This window comes from Pinus tabuliformis, chromosome 4_2 (assembly GCF_031772625.1).
Source record: "Pinus tabuliformis cultivar Carrire ecotype Pingquan chromosome 4_2, CPIR1, whole genome shotgun sequence".
NCBI classification, from domain to species: domain Eukaryota; kingdom Viridiplantae; phylum Streptophyta; class Pinopsida; order Pinales; family Pinaceae; genus Pinus; species Pinus tabuliformis.
In genome coordinates this window covers 117,850,014-117,867,508 of record NC_142304.1, presented here as the reverse complement: position 1 = coordinate 117,867,508, position 17,495 = coordinate 117,850,014, and the positions used below count along the sequence as shown (strand labels likewise).

Below are 17,495 nucleotides of genomic sequence, written 5' to 3'. Positions count from 1 at the left end.
TTGAATGAAGTTTGCTTATTTCAAAGAACAACTTGGAGTTGTTGAGAACCCCTCTTGGAGACAAATGGGGCATTGATTGCATAGCATCATATGATGTATTATTTTCCATACCCTGAGGCTGTGAGACATATGGATTGGTTAGGAAGATTGAGACTCCCTTAGATCATGATGACAGCGAGACAAGTGTGGTCGGGGACATTGATTTTGTAGATTCCTCCCTTATGCTGTGCATTGTGAGGCCTTGTGGTCAGAGAGATGCGTTGAGATGAGTTGGATGCTATGTATCTTTCCGTATGATGAAACTGATGATCTCCCCCTTAGGTTGTGTGCTATGATACCTAAGAATTGGTTGGGGAGATTGACCTTAACAGAGAGAGATCTCTTCCTTGGGTTGTGTGTTGTAAGACCTATGGATTACTTGGGAAGATTGATCTTGAGGGGGAATGAAAAGTACCTCCCTAGCCAAGGGAGTGTTGAAAAATGAGTCACTATGGTTGGTATTTCCATTGGAAATTAATGGAGAGAATTCAAATTTTCATGTTTGACCAAGTTGGCTTCAAGAAGGACAAGTCAACCTCACATGTGTGAAAAGACTCCTCGTGACACACATAAATAAGTCATTGTTGGACTCCATTTGGAGCACAAGTCAACCCCACATGTGTGAAAAGACTCCTCTCATGACACACATAAATAAGTCATTGTTGGACTCCATTTGGAGCAACTGATCACATAATTATTGTCACACAGAAATTCGATTTGAAATCGCAGAGGTTCATCCACACGTGTGAAGAAGACAATGAGACTTTTTTGACCAGCCTTTTCTGATAGGTTTGCTTTTGCTTTGACCGAATTATTTGACTCTCTTGGAGGTCGAGCATTGCAAGACTTTGACTCTATTTGACCAAATATTCATATCTTCTTTTGGCTCGTTGACTTTGGTTGATCCCAGGTTTGAATGAGTTATTTGATTGAGAATTGTAGGCACTATTTTGACTAAGGTTGACTAAATTTCAGCCCTCTGATTTCAGAGCTTCCATAGGGCGAAATTCGGCCCTATTGTTGCAGACTTGACTTTGATCAAAAGTTTACTTTCTCTCTCTTTGTTCGTTGGTTTTGACTTGAATATTTTGAGGTGAGATTTGGAATCTCGTTGGAATATTTTGCTATACTATTGATGAACATAATTCTCTCCCTCTCATAAGGAAAGATTGGTTGGGATTTCCCCTTGTGCGTTTCACCCAGTTTGTGAACCTACTTTTTGGTGTCTCTTGTCTCTTGCTTACTGTTTACTGTGATCTCTATATTGCTTTATTGATGAAATGAACGGTTGAAGTTTTTCATGTAGTGCTACTTAATGATTGGAATGTAAAAAACACTGGTTATATCATTAAAAGTAGTTATCAATTGTGAAAAAACATACTAGTCTTGATCACACTAGTAAAATCAATAGTGTGAACATGTGAGCGGCAAGTCCCAAAGAACCAATCAAACATTTGACCCAAAAAATGAATATGGTATATGGGGCTTGTAATGTGTGATGGAAAAGTATGGTATAGGGGATAATGGACAGACTATCTCAATTTGTGTTTTCCAAGTCGTGCCCTCCTATGACCCTAAGGCCTCACGCTCCTATGACCCTAAGGCCTCACGGGAGGTCCTAATATTAGCCTCAAGGGATGTCCCACTATTAGGGCTTAAGGATTAACCCATTTGGTAAGGTGAGAGAACAAATTTACAATCAAGATCGGTTAATCTTTTAGATCACCTCTATATCCATACTAAATGGCCAAAACAAACAAGCATAGGCACTTGATTACAAAATGATCAAAGTACGTTTTGAATAGCAAACCACCTTCATGCAAGTGTAAATGTTGGATGGTGAGAGGCACATCATTGATGCAAATGGCAGAGGCACATGGCATATCATCGTCAAGTAGTGGCTATCAATGGTTGTTGGTTCATTGGCTGCTTGATTGTTCCTCAAATGAGGAGAAAGTTTTTTCCTATGGGGTTTACCCATTTTGGTGGGAAACAATCCTTATTTAGACGCCTAAAACATTTAATGTCATGCAATAGTTTCTAGAAGAAGAGTAATCGATGAACTTGTTCCCAGACATGGGCACATGAACACTAGGTGCCTCAAGCTTCTTTTCAAGTTGAAAAGACCTTCTTGGAGGGGGTTGTCTAGGCTGAAATTGTCACTGCAGGAAAAACATGTTGATTTTCTAAATTTTTCTCTAATTTGACCATTTTATTACTTAGATCTCGCAACAAATTGACAAATCTTGTAGGTACTTCATTATTTCCCCATATCCTTTTTGGGTTTCTGGAACATCCTTCCTTTCGATTAAATAAACAAGAGGAATGAGCTTTGACTTTCTTAGCTACCAAAAGGCTTTTCTCGAGCTTAAGAGCAAACATCTAAAGCATACTCCATATTTTTTATAATTCTTTTTCCCGTAAGAAACCAAAAGATTCATCAAATGTTTGAAAGAAATATTACTATAAGGCAATTTGAACATTTAAATGAATATTTGGATGGGTTTTAAAATAAAGTTTGTAGAAGCGAGTATTAAACTAGAAACAATTTTATTGTCTTTCTTGTTAATAGAAATAAATTCACTAGCAAGAAAGAGCCATCTTGCTTATAACCCCACTTCTTTGTAAACTTGCTTTTGAAGGATTCCCATTTATCAATGGAAGCAATAGAGTTTGACTTTTATAATAATCGTGCATATTTTTCAACAGTTTTCTCATACATCTTCATGACAACATCTTCGTTTTTGACCTCAAATTCGTCAACAAAGTTCAAGAAAGCATTGAGATGATCCTCAACTGTAATCACCTTGTACCTTCCAAATTTGGAAGGAGTTTGAGATATTCACCTATAGGCATATCATGAGGTTGATTAGGAATCTGATTTAGACTTAAAGGAGAATATAGTCAAATCTAACTACAATAATGGTCATTGTGTTAATATGAGCACATATTACAATTGAAGAAATAACAGATGAAGATTTAGAAGGAAGATTTTGAGATAAACTTACTAGAACTGAAGAAACAAGTGAGCATGAACTTATTGCAGTACTAGTTGTAACTACTTGGGAAGTGGTTGCACCAATGGATGATCCAATTACCAAAATTGACGAAACCTCGGTAAAGTCTTTGGCTTATTCCAAAATAAGTGTTCTAGTTCATTAAGGACTTGAAATAATTTTGAAGAAGGATGCTAAAGGATCCTCTTGGCTTTTCCAAGATGCTTTTGATCTTACACAATGGATTTGCCAAGTGAGTTAAAATAAACAAAATGAAATACACTTTGACAAATGTCGTAGATTTTTCGAGGATAGGCGACAATCCATGGCAACGACACTGACTTGTTATCACGTAAATGTGTATTGACAAACCTGCATGAAACTTTTAGAGAATCAACCTTTTCATAGTTGAAAGTCTCTCTATTTCGATCAGTGTTTTCAAGTCTTTGAGGGGTGTCTGTAGATGATGTATGCTATTATCCACTTAGTATTCCCATGTAAAATTTCAATTTGACTAGCATACATCAAAGCTTCACATTTGACTTGTCAATAAGCAACCAAAAGTGAAGTAGTTTTTCAGAATGAAAATTATAATGGTCGAAATTAGATTTCCAAGTGTAATAATAGTAACGGAATTGGAAGTGTTGTGAGAATGAAATGTGCGCTGAGTGAATTAATTTTGTCGTTGCCGAGATTGTGTAGACCCTGAGAGGCTCAGTTTCTTAAGTTGCCGAGGCTTGGGGAGTTGTGGGCAAATTGTGATTGAGAAGCTGGTGGGGTACTGGTTTTGTCAGAACAAAACAGTACCTAAGGAGATGAAACCAAGGTAGAGGGAGTCGCTACCTTGATGGATTTCTAGCCAAGAAATCCAGATCCAAGTTGTAGTTGCAAGGAGGATTGGAGAGAAGTGGTTCGACAACTGGCTGAAGGATTTTTAGGAGGGAAATCAGGACTTAGAGGGAGATTTCCAGGAGGGAAGTCGAATCTCAAAGGGAGTCAGAAGAGGAGCCGAAATGGCAGTGAATGGATTGAGGGATCAGGACAGGTTGGACGTGGATCCCAACTTTGTCATCTGGAAGGCCAGGATCTCGACAGTGATGGATCGACATTGCATCAAGGAATTTGCCTTGAGAGCCGTGGCTATCCCAGTCGACGCAACTGAGAATGAGAAGTATGAGGATGCAATGGCGAGGGCGTAGTGCATGATCCTCCATGGGGTCAAAGATCACGTTGTACCACATATTGCTGAAAAGAACACAACAAAGGAGATGTGGGATACTTTGACATCCTTGTATCAAGGCACTTTCGTGCAACGAAAGATGCTATTAGAGAATCAGTTGCAGTCGTATCAGATGCAAAAGGGAGAGAATATATATCCATTCTTTTTCAGAATGCAGGAGATTTGTGACCAACTTACTTTCGTGGGGTCTACATCGGATCCAGAGTTCATGCTGAGGACTGCCCTAAATGCAGTCTCTGAGGAGTGGGAGATATTTGTCCAAAGTATTTTGGGTAGGGTCACTCTTCTAGGATGGGAGGAGATGTGGGCAACTCTTCACCATGAAGAGATTAGACGGTTGACCAAGGTGGGGAGTAGTGGCAAGGGAATTCGAATCAAGAAAGAGGAGGAGGATGCGGCTCTAGCATCTGCGGGACAGGGAGGGAAGAAGAAGAAGAAGGATATCTCCAAGGTGAAGTGCTTCCATTGTGGGGATCTGGGACATTATGCATCCTAGTGTCCCAGGAAGAAAAACGAGGGAGAAGCTTCTGATTCTAAGGTAGCTCCAACTAAGGTGGAGAAAGAGGTCGAGACTGATGACGACTGTGCCATGAGTGCTCATGCACCTCTAGAGAAGAGGTGGGGAGATATCGAGTTGTATTAAGGAGGACTACAAAGTAAGGGCATGATCGTTGAGGTACCCAAACTCTCAGATCATATCTGGCTACGGGAGCCCTTAAAGACAGTAGAAAAATGACACATATTGGGTGGAGCAAAGTGTAGTGGAGCAGGAAGGTAGTGCTTGGGTGCAGAAATATGAGGCTGTGCAGTGGAGGGTATGACAGTGCGAGAGACACAGAGTTGTGTGCCGCGGTGCAGTGGCAGTAGAGGGAGCACAGTATAGAATTAGAGGCAGCTTCAATTTAATGTGCCTTCCAGACTGACTGGGATGTTAGTATTTGGGAGAAGTCAGTTACCTATTTCTCGGTAATTGAGTTGCAGTTAGCAGTGGCTGTGCTAGGGGCAACATGGGCAACGTATTGAGAGGGAGTTGCAGTACAAATGTAGCGGTGGTAGTGGCAGCGTCAAGGGCAACAATATAAGAAGCAGTAGTGCAGATGATGTGAGGCAATAGGCCAAGCATTAGTACAGGTACTGGTGCGGAAGATCAATGTGATGTTTCCATGGTGAAACATTACTAGAGCACATGCCTCGCTAACAGGGAGTGTTTATTTGTGGTAGCATCAGATGTGCTCTGGCCATGAAAATTGGTGGAGAGGCTAAGGCACATAAGATCTCCAAGACCCAGAAATGGTTTGGGGAATTTCACTCGGTTGGAGAGATTAAAATAATTAATATTTTTAATGGAGTTCCCAAGTCTAAATTTAGGAAATTAAAATATTAATGAGTATTAATTTATAACTGGGTGAGAATGTTCTAAATGACATGGATCAAGCCAAATCTAATCTTAGCCATTGATTAGGGACTTAATCTCGGCCATTGAAGAATCAATAGGAAAAGTATAAGAGGAGGCTTGAGGGTCAGTTGGAGATACACCAAGATTGACCAATCACTTCGATTTTCTGGAGCGGGGCTTGGTGAGAGAATCGAACTAGTGATCTTTTGTAGTGAGGGGCAGTGAGTACATAGTAGAGAGGCAGGGATAGTGCTAGGGGGCAGCGCAGAGACTGAAGAGGCTGACGCAGAGGCAGCTGAGGACTACACAAAGGTTTAGAAGCTTGCATGGGTGACGCAGAACGTTGGAGAGCTGACGCAGAGAGCCAGGAGGCAGACGCAGAGGCTTCAGGAGCTATGTTGATGCTAGCAGGGTTGACATAGGGCCGAGAGGAAGCGCCAAAAGGATTTTCGTGGGGCAGACGAGAGCTGAGAGGTTGAATATCTGTCTTTGAGAAGAGGTATTACTGCCGTGTAACAATCTCTGTTGTGTGAGCCATTTTGGCACCCTAGTTGTACTCAAGAATTTGCATAATAATAAAACCCTCAGAACTACTGCACCAGTTTTCTCGCTTTGGGTTTTTCCGGGGACGATTATCCAAAAATTATGGTGTCCCTTGTGTGTTTGTCTTAGTTATCTCAGTTGCTGATCTGTATATGAGTTAAGGTTGCATTTGTGTTTATTTCAGTATTTATATTTATAAATAACTCAATGGAATAAACAAGTAGGAGAAATTAAACCAAATAATGCAGTAGGGATTTCTAACGTGTTAGACTTAGAAATTTCAACACTGCCGACCGAGGACAATCTAGGAGAAAATATTCCCCCCCCCCCTGGATATCACCCATCTAGGAGAAAAAGGCCCCCCCTGCCCTGAGGATATCACCCATAGGTGGTGGGTTACACAACCATTCCTAGGAAACTTAAGCAATGTGATGATTGTATCTTAGGAAAACAAAAGAACAGTGTTTTGTGATTCTCATTCCAAAGTACATAGAAATCTTGAATTCATTCATTTTAATTTGTGTGGCCCTGTGCCTATTCTTACTACAAATAGTAATAAATATATGATGATATTTATTGATGAGTACACTAGAATGTGTTGGGTATATCTATTGAAGAACAAATCCGAAGCTTTCGATAACTTTCATCCATGGATCGAAAATGATACATAATCTCATATTGGCTCTAATCATATTGATAATGGAAAAGAATATACTTCAAATGAATTTGAAAACTATTTTCGCGAGCATGGGATCAAACATCAAATAACTGTGCGTTATAATCCTCAACAAAATAGTATAGCTTAAAGAATGAATAGCTTAAAGAATGAATAGGACAATCTTAAATATGGTATGTTTAATGATATTTTTCAAGAATGTTAAGTTGATGTAGTTCTATGTGCAGTGTATATTAAGAGTAGATATCCATCTCATGCTCTCAAAAACAAGACTCCTTATGAAATGTGGTATGGTTGCATTCCTTCGGTGAGGCATCTCTTGGTTTTTGGTTCCACTTTTTATGCCTTGATGCTTAAGGAAAAAAGAAGGAACCTCGATGAAAGGAGTTAGAAATGTTCTTCTTGAGGTACTCAAAGACCTCCAAAGCATACTGTCTCTATGATTAAGTGAATAAGAAGTTTATAGTATCTAGAGATGTGATCTTTCTTGAATCTTCCATTATTGACAATGTTGTTGAGTGGTAACTTGATTGCTTAGACAGATTCAGGGATGCAAAAACTTTTCAAGAGTTTGATAATGAAATTCCACATCTTGAAGGGGGGATCCCTATACTGGATCAATTTGTGGAATCTCCTTCTGAAGCAGTCTCTCCCTGTCATGAAGCTCCAACCATTGATAAAAAGGACACTTTGAGTGATGTGATTGAGAGAATTGGGAGGCTAAATCTTGACGCATCTCAGTCGACTGAGTAACCTAGGCCATGTCAGAAAGGTCTTCAAAATAGCTCACAAAGACACTTGAAAGTGTTCGTCTTGATGAGGTTGGAAAGACAAGGACAAGAAGCTCTTCTCAACAGAATGGAGGTGGATGTAGATGAGTTTGATTCACCTGTGGATATGGATGTTTCTTATGATTGTGAATTAAATTTGTTTGGAGATTTCGAGCTAGCTTCCTTCAAAGAAGTCGGTTCTCATGATGAATGAAAAGAAGCAAAGCAGAAAGAATATGATGTTGTGATAAAGAATGGCACCTGGACGTTGGTTAATCCTCAATTGGGAACCAAACCGATAGGCTGCAAGTGGGTCTTTAAGAGCAAGTATAAAGCAGATGGAGGCTCTATCATGATGATGTTTAGGGCCTAACTTGGAATTGATAGTTATAAACTAGCATCAACTTTGTCTCTCTAGTTGTAAAATTTTGTAAATGGTTATGAGAAAACGTTACTAGTGGTTGATATGAAAATGCCAATACTAGTGATCAATAAGAGGGTCATACATGTGATCAAGGTGAATGACGTTGTATGAGTTGGTAAGATGAAATAGTGTCGTAGGAGTTGCTACACATGCCAAGGAAATTATAATTTTTCTCTATAAGAATGAGCTTTGATACACATGCCAAGTTGGTGGTGATAGAGATTAGGAAGAAAAGATCATGTGACTTTAGGCCGTATGAATAATCAAGTTGAGCGCTAAATTTTGCTGGGCATACTGTCTATTTCTAGAAGGTATCTCGATGTTCAATATGCATCATCCATGCTTCTAGATTATGGGGGTTGCATGGTATACTAATATGCATTATTGTGTATATAGGAGGTTTGCATGGTTTGTTAATATCCTTCTATGTTTGTCTAAATAGATGCACACATGTTTAACGTTTTCTTTCAAGATTGCACTATGTTGTTGGTAGAAACAATTACTCATGTGATTATGTTGACACTATGCCTTATGTGGGTATACATTTACTAAATATTTTTAAGTAATCAAATTGGTTGAAAATCAGCTTTAGAAGCCAATTTTATGTCAAAGGGCTGGGAAATCTGGTCATTAGTTGTTGCTTCTCATTTGCTTTAGTGTACTACACATGGGATTGAATATTTAATCAGACAAGGTGCCACAAATGTAGAAAAGTGAAATGGAAGTGAAAAGGATTAGAAATCTAGTGAGTATTTGTTGCTTGGCCGTTGCATGAGGTCACTGCATATCAGGTCAATTATTTGTTCGAAAAACTTTTTGACCCCTATCCAAGCTTCCATTGCCCCTATTAATGGGAGGCGTTGACATGTTTGTTATATTTGAAATGAACTCTATTCAATGTGACCAACCTAAACCCAATATATGGTTATTAGTCTTTTTTTATAGCTAATTGAGGACATTCCTTCTTAGTTTTAATCTTTCGTCACAACGAAACTTTGATTCCTTAGATGTTTTTATTTAATTATATTTTGAAATAGCAATGTCTAATGCGATAATATATTACATGCATGTCTTTCCATAGTTTTCGGTTTAAAAGTATTTATATTGCAAGAATTGTGATATAGGGATATTTTTAAAACTCTGGTTCTCCGTTTTACTTATAGCATTGTTTCACTACTGTGATCTCTCTCTTCCTTATCTGCATACGCTAATTGTAACTACTATGTGGAGATTGCATGCATGTCTTTCCATAGTTTTTGGTTTAAAAGTATTTATATTGCAAGAATTGTGATATAGGGATATTTTTAAAACTCTGGTTCTCCGTTTTACTTATAGCATTGTTTCAATACTGTGATCTCTCTCTTCCATCTCTGCATGCTCTATTTGTAACTACTATGTGGAGATTATAATTCCTTAACTTTATTAGTCATATCTAACAGTATTATTTCTTACTCTCCGTTGGCCTCCCAGTATCTTTCTAGTCCTTTCTTGTTTGTGCATGTTTGTATATCTTGTTGTTCACCTGCATAGATATGAAAGTTCCAATATCTACTGTGATCTCTCTCTTCCATCTCTGCATGTGCTATTTGTAACTACTATGTGGAGATTATAATTCCTTAACTTCATTAGTCATATCTAACTGTTTATTATTTCTTACTCTGCGTTGGTCTCCCACTATCTTTCTAGCCTTTCTTGTTTGTGCATGTTTGTATATCTTGTCATTCACCTGCATAGATATGAGAGTTCCAATATCTTTCTTATTCATATCTCACTGACAATGCTAAAATATCATTATCTTGCTTGTCTACTTTTGTTTGTGCAGTTTTTTTGAATCTCTTAGGGAGAAATGCACTGTGAACATATATTATTTTAATAATGATAGATTACCGAGCTAGACTTCTGTATTTTACAGTGATTCTTGCAATGTTACACGAAAATACAGAGAAGGGACTGGAATTGATAGTTATAAACTAGCATCAACTTTGTCTCTATTTGTACGAGAAAAGTTACTAGTGGCTGATATGAAAATGGCAATACGAGTGATCAATGAGAGGGTCATACATGTGATCAAGATGAATGGTGTTGAATGAGTTGGTAAGATGAAATAGTGTCGTAGGAGTTGCTACATTGAAAATGAAGCAAATAATTTGCGAATATCAAGATGCCAAAATCGCAATGCCAAAGCAATTATAATTTTTCGCTGTAAGAATGAGCTTTGATAGACATGCCAAATTGGTGGTGATAAAGATTATGGAGAAAAGATCATGTGACTTTAGGCCGTATGAATTATCAAGTTGAGCGCTAAATTTTGCTGGGCATACTGTATATTTCCAGAAGGTATCTCGATGTTCAATAATGCATCATCCATGCTTATAGATTATGGGGGTTGCATGGTATACTAATATGCATTTGTGTGTATATAGGGGGTTTGCATGGTTTGCTAATATGCTTCTATGTTTGTCTAAATAGATGCACACATGTTTAACGTTTTCTTTCAAGATTGCACTACGTTGGTAGTAGAAACAATTACTCATGTGATTATGTTGATACTATGCCTTATGTGGGTGGATACGTTTACTAGATGTTTTCAAGTAATCAAATTGGTTGAAAATCAGCTTTAGAAGCCAAATTTATGTCAAGGGCTGGGAAATCTGGTCATTAGTTGTTGCTTCTCATTTGCTTTAGTGTACCACACATTGGATTGAATATTTAATCAGACAAGGTGTCACAAATGTAGAAAAGCGAAATGGAAGTGAAAAGGATTAGAAATCTAGTGAGTATTTGTTGCTTGGCCATTGCATGAGGTCACTGCATATCAGGTCAATTATTTGTTCGAAAAACTTTTTGACCCCTATCCAAGCTTCCATTGCCCCTATTAATGGGAGGTGTTGACATGTTTGTTATATTTGAAATGAACTCTATTAAATGTGACCGACCTAAACCCAATATATGGTTACTAGTCTTTTTTTTTTATAGCTAATTGAGGACATTCCTTCTTAGTTTTAATCTTTCGTCACAATGAAACTTTGATTCCTTAGGTGTCTTTATTTAATTATATTTTGAAATAGCCATGGCTAATGCGATAATATATTACATGCATGTCTTTCCATAGTTTTCAGTTTAAAAATATTTATATTGCAAGAATTGTGATATAGAGATATTTTTAAAACTCTGGTTCTCCGTTTTACTTATAGCATTGTTTCACTACTGTGATCTCTCTCTTCCATCTCTGCATGCGCTATTTGTAACTACTATGTGGAGATTATAATTCCTTAACTTTATCAGTCATATCTAACAGTTTATTGTTTCATACTCTCCGTTGGCCTCCCAGTATCATTCTAGTCCTTTCTTGTTTGTGCATGTTTGTATATCTTGTCGTTCACCTGCATAGATATGAGAGTTCCAATATCTACTGTGATCTCTCTCTTCCATCTCTGCATGCTCTATTTGTAACTACTATGTGGAGATTATAATTCCAAAACTTTATTAGTCATATCTAACAGTTTATTATTTCTTACTCTCCGTTGGCCTCCCACTATCTTTCTAGTCCTTTCTTGTTTGTGCATGTTTGTATATCTTGTCGTTCACCTGCATAGATATGAGAGTTCCAATACCTTTCTTATTCATATCTATTCATATCTCAATGACAATGCTAAAATATCATCATTTTACTTGTCTACTTTTGTTTGTGCATTTTTTTGTATCTCTTAGGGAGAAATACACTGTAAACATATATTATTTTAATAATGATAGATTACTGAGCTAGACTTTTGTATTTTACAGTGATTCTTGCAATGTGGCACAAAAATACAGAGAAGGGACTTTTGAAGCGCCTTGCTTACACTTTGCTTTGAGAAATAACGAAAGTATTGTTTCTGGTGGTTCTTCATCCTATCAAGATGATATCTTAGATACCATGGTCAACATAATATATCCGAGTTTGTTGGAAACCACAGCAAAAGGTATGCTATTAACACGAAGTTAGGCTATTTCTTATTGGGCATTAGTAAGCAGACCACTTATTTTTAAGCAAAAATTAATTTGAGTTGCATATTTGAATTGAAGTATGAATTGAATTTTCTTATCTAATAGAAAGTTTGCCCATTTATAGTAAGAAAAAACGTCATATTATTGCAACTTAGGCATCATTAGTCACCATTAGTAGATCAGATTTCACTAAAGGAATAGTTTGTGCTAATACTTATGGCTTTCGTCTATATTATAAGGTATGCTATTAACATGAAGTTAGGCTATTTCTTATTGGGCATTAGTAAGTAGACCACTTATTTTTAAGCAAAAATTAATTTGAGTTGCATATTTGAAAAATAGCATTTTTGAATTGAAGTACGAATTGAATTTTCTTATCTAATAGAAAGTTTCCCCATTCATAGTGAGAAAAAAACGTCATATTATTACAACTTAGGCATCATTGGTTACCATAAGTAGATCAGATTTCACTAAAGGAATAGTTTGTGCTAGTACTTATGGCTTTCGTCTCTATTTTACTGAAAATACCAATATTTAAATTTTAATGAAAAGAATATATTTCAAAGATTTCAACGTCTTCTCACAAAATACGTAAAGTCTAATCATGTATATGCCATGTAGGGGTGAATATATCAAAATGGATGTAATAATGTAGGGGTGAATATATGAAAATGAATGTAATGCATATTAGCGACAAATTACATATCAATGAAGCTTAAATGGCCTCAATGTTGGCATAGTTTCTACGTATCATTAGTCACCATAAATAGTGCTTATGGCTTTCATCTCATTTCTACTAAAAATACGTAAAATATTTAAGTTCTAAAGAAAATAATATATTTGAAATATCTTAAACCATTTCACAAAATATGTGAAGTCTTCTCATGTATATGCCATGTAGGGTTGAGGATATCAAAATGAATGCAATACATAAAATACATAATCAATGAGTCTGTAAATGGCCTCAATGTTTAGAATGCTCTCTTTTACCGCAAAATCTAGCAGAGCTAGTGCTTAGGCAGGTCCAAACCTTTTAGCAACAAGAGATCAACTACCATTGTCACCTCAACGGCCTTTCTCCAACTATTTAGTGGTCTTTAAACCACAAGGGATGCTTCCCTCTAAACATCACTTAAGGGATATTCAATAAGAAGGGTTTAAATCTAGTGGTGTTTAAACTGTAAGGGATTCTTCTCTTTAAAGATCACTTAAAAGGATATTCAAGAAGAAGGGTTTAAATATAGCATGCCTAGGTAGGTCTAGAGCTCGTAGCAACAAGAGATAAGAAGGGTTTAAATCTAGTGGTGTTTAAACTGTAAGGGATTCTTCTCTTTAAAGATCACTTAAAAGGATATTCAAGAAGAAGGGTTTAAATATAGCATGCCTAGGTAGGTCTAGAGCTCGTAGCAACAAGAGATCAACTACCATTGTCACCTCAACAACCTCTCTAGCAATTTAGTGTCGCTTAAATTGCAAGAGATGCTTCCCTTTAAAGACCACTTAAAGGATATTGAATAAGCAGGGTTTAAGGTGATGTACGAGGTCTAATGATTGGGATAGGTTAGATAGGGAATTTGGTAGAACCCAGAGGGTTAATATAATCGTTACCAAAGTATAAAGACTCTGTCCGTAGACCACTTAAGTAAATTAGAGTGCTGTTATAATATAGGGTTTGATAGATTTTGAATGAAAGGGCTTGTAATGTCATAACAACCAAAAGAAGTAGCCTTACAACGATTCATCAAGAAAAGGAGTAAGACTGGTAATAGAGTTTTTACGTTGAAGCAAGAGTAAAATGACAATATAATGATGATGTCAACCCTAGAAATAGGGTTTAAACATGCAATAAATGCATAGATTTTGGTTTTAAACAATTAATCTAATTCCTATTTAGAGGTCAATAACACCAAACAAAAATACCTTTTTAGTGTTATTTCAAAGAAACCTTAAGGTTTGATAGATTTTGAATGAAAGGCCTTGCAATGTTCATAACAACCAAAAGAAATAGCCTTGCACGTTACAATGATCCATCAACAAAAGTATTAATATTATCAATTAGATATGCAGAGTTTAGGGCTTGTAATGGAGTTTTTACTTTGAAGCATGCATAAAATGACAATATATTGATGATGTCAACCTTAGAAATAGGGTTTAAAGATGCAATAAATGCATAGATTTAATCTAATTCCTATTTAGAGGGAAATAACACCAAATAAAATTACGTTTTCAATATTATTTCAAGGAACCTTAACCCTGACCCTAGTTAAGGAAGAAGAGAAAGCAATTAGTAAAAGTAGGTGGTTTGATCACTACCTCCTAGACTAGTGCTTTGATTTAAATAGGAAATGAAGTTACCCAGGGAAAATTCAATGAGGAAAACTTTGCTAAAGAGGGTGAGAAGCAATGTTATCGGAACCGAAAAGCCTTGTGCACTGGGAAGTGGTTGGAACCGACCAGAACTGGAAAAAAACAAGAAAAAACTAGTTTACCAAAAACACATAAAATATTCATATTTTAAAGAAAAAACAGATATTCACATGTGCATCCATATGAATCCAAACCATTTGTACACAAATATGCAAAAGTTCCCATTTATATAGCAAGTAATAGTGCATATAACCAAAATAGCACTTAGTGCAAAACACCTTTGAACCAAAAAAGCTACAAACATCAAGAAGCATGGTCTAAAAGGCCTTTATAGTCCAAAATAACATGATAGATCATAGTATGATACTACGGTCTACAATACTACAGGCCACAGGGTACAACTACAGAAAATCAATGATCAATCATCATCCTGATCATCTTCCTCATCCTCATTTGAAGAATGAGTAGCATCCAGTCTGCAGTGGGATTATGGCTTGATACCCCTCGCTCTGAAGCAAAAGATGCTATTGGTACTTCTGATATCTCTGCCTTTACATCCTATGGAGGTGGGTCTAAGTCCAACCAAGAAAGGTCTTCATTGTTAAATGTTTGTGCTTGACTTTCCACAACCCATTCTGAAAGGTCTTCATTGTTAAATGTTGGTGCTTGACGACTCTCCACAACCCATTTTGATGTTGGATCAAAGTCACCCAAGACAATGTTGCTTGATTCGGGGGTTTTATTTAGCAATTGGTTACGTCTCAACCTAAGGTTGTACTGAACAAAAACCATGTCATTCAACTGCGTTTGCTCCAAACGGTTCCTCTTCTTAGTGTGTATACGCTCAAACACACTCCAATTTCGCTCACACCTTGAAGCACTACATGTCTGGCTCAATATTCGAATTGCAATTTTTTGCAATTGAGGGCATTCACCACCAAATTGTTGCCACCAATAAGCTGCGAAAAAGGTGGATGGAGAAAAAAGTATTAGAAAATGAATTTGAAACCTGATACTTGGACTTAACAATTGCAAATTGAAATGAGTAGTATAAGAATTTGCAAGTTTTGAGTTCTTTCGTGGGGGACTCTTTTCTCTATTTCTTAAAGCCATGAAAATTCTAAACGTACCGATACTCATTGAAATTCAAGAGCTTGTTATGAATCTGATCTTGAGTCTTGGAATCTGGGACCATGCGCTCAATGCATTTATACAATCCCCCCTAATACCTCCCCATCAACCTCAAAATTTGTAGTGTAATGATACCTTCATAATTAAGAAGACCAAAACATATTCATCAAGTCAACAAAACTTAAAAGTTAAAAGTTAAAACTTATAAGCAATGTGAGCATTGAAATCCAAAATTACATACCTTGGATTTAAGTCGTAGCCAGAGCTCCATGTAGTGGTCTATGGAGTTGCTTGTTCCATCTTTCATCAATGATCCTCCATAGAAGAATGTACTTTGTCTTTTATCCCCATATGTTGCTTGTATTTGTTTCTTGGCCTAATACATGGCCTCATAAACAAAACCCATGGCAGGTTTATCAATATCCACCATCTGTAAAACTTTGACAAGAGGCTCACTAAATAGCACATTTTCCTCTACCATTGACTTGGTCAACCATTTGTTTTCCTTCAGCCTTTTTGTTCCACTGAGATGCATTCCATTCATCACATGAAAACATCTTCCTCAAGTTTGGTTTTTGTTGGAGAAGGGATTGTAACGAAAGAAAGTTGGTTGCAAATTGTGTGATGGTTGATTGAACAAGCTCTTCACCTTAGTGTGCTTTCTCATAAGGTTCAAAACCCACGAGTGGTTGTAGATGTACCTGATTATGGATTTTGCATCATCCACACACTTCTTCACCCACTCAATTTTGCCAATATCCTCAAGCATGAGGTCTAAACAAAATATGCTGCACATGGATACCACCAAATGGTGGTGTGTTTTCACACCAACATCTTTCCCGTTGCAACATAGTTAGAGGCATTATCTGTGATCACTTGTACAATATTTTCAACCCCTGCTTCCATAACTACTTCATTCAAAAGACGAAATAGCAATTGTGCATTATTCACTTGATCAGATGCATTAATAGATTTGAGAAGCATAATACCTTTTGGACAAGTAAATAAGAAATTTAGTATGGTGCGAGATTTACCATCAGTCCATCCATCAAACATAATTGTGCATCCTGTTTTGGTCCATGATTGTTTGAACTCTGCAAGGTACTCTTGTATTCTTTGGACCTCATTTTGTAAAAGTGCGCCCTCGATATCATGAAAGCTAGGGCCGTCGAAGCTTGCTCGACATGAAGCTATAACATCAATCATGGGCTTATAATATGCATAATTAGTAGCATTAAAAGGTAGGGCTACATCATACCACCATCTAGCAATGCATTTATATGCAACCTCCTTGTCTCTATCTTCTACCATTTAACATTAAGGGTTGGTTGAGAACTAGGGGTGGTGCGGGGTACAAAGGAGTTGATCCCTTTACGGGCCGCTGTTCTCTTCAAGTTAAAAGCCATTTGAACTACTCTCTCCAACTCTAGTAGGGAAACTAGAGGAATCTTTAAACCTGGGCGTATATTCTTCAAAATCAAGGTCACTAAGCATAGCGTCGTTTTTTTGAATTTTGCCCATATCTTTTTTAATTCTTTTGTTTTTCCTCTTTTCATCATTGTAGACTTCAATTAGACTTTGCATTTCTGATTTAAGATCATCACAAATATTTTCACAAGGTTTTACTTGCCCTCTCCAATGTGGTAGGTGTTCTTTAATTCTATGGATCGCCTCGCCCTTAACGTTCTTCCCACAATACTTGCAGACTTTTATATTTTGTTCATTTAAATGGCAGTGAACCCAAGCTAGATCATTCTTGTTTTTGCGGACCATGAAAACTTCTACAGTAGAAAAGAAAAATATGCATAGAAAACCCTAGGGCTTTTAGAATTTTATGGCAATTTTTTTTTTAGAGAAAAATAAAAGAGGAATAGGGATAATGAAATACCTGGAGAAGATCTATAAATTTTGAGAAGAGAAGAAGCT

At 37.0% G+C, this 17,495-nt stretch overlaps 1 protein-coding gene across 2 annotated transcripts in view; it reads left to right on the top strand.

Annotated features, from left to right (window-relative positions):
• The window catches only part of NRPD1B (nuclear RNA polymerase D1B), a 309,428-nt gene that overhangs the window by 186,638 nt on the left and 105,295 nt on the right, over nucleotides 1–17,495 (top strand). For both annotated transcript variants that reach the window (XM_089428292.1, XM_089428293.1), the window contains one exon: nucleotides 11,868–12,046. In XM_089428292.1, the coding sequence (XP_089284418.1) occupies nucleotides 11,868–12,046 (179 nt within the window). The remainder of the gene's footprint in view (nucleotides 1–11,867; nucleotides 12,047–17,495) is intronic.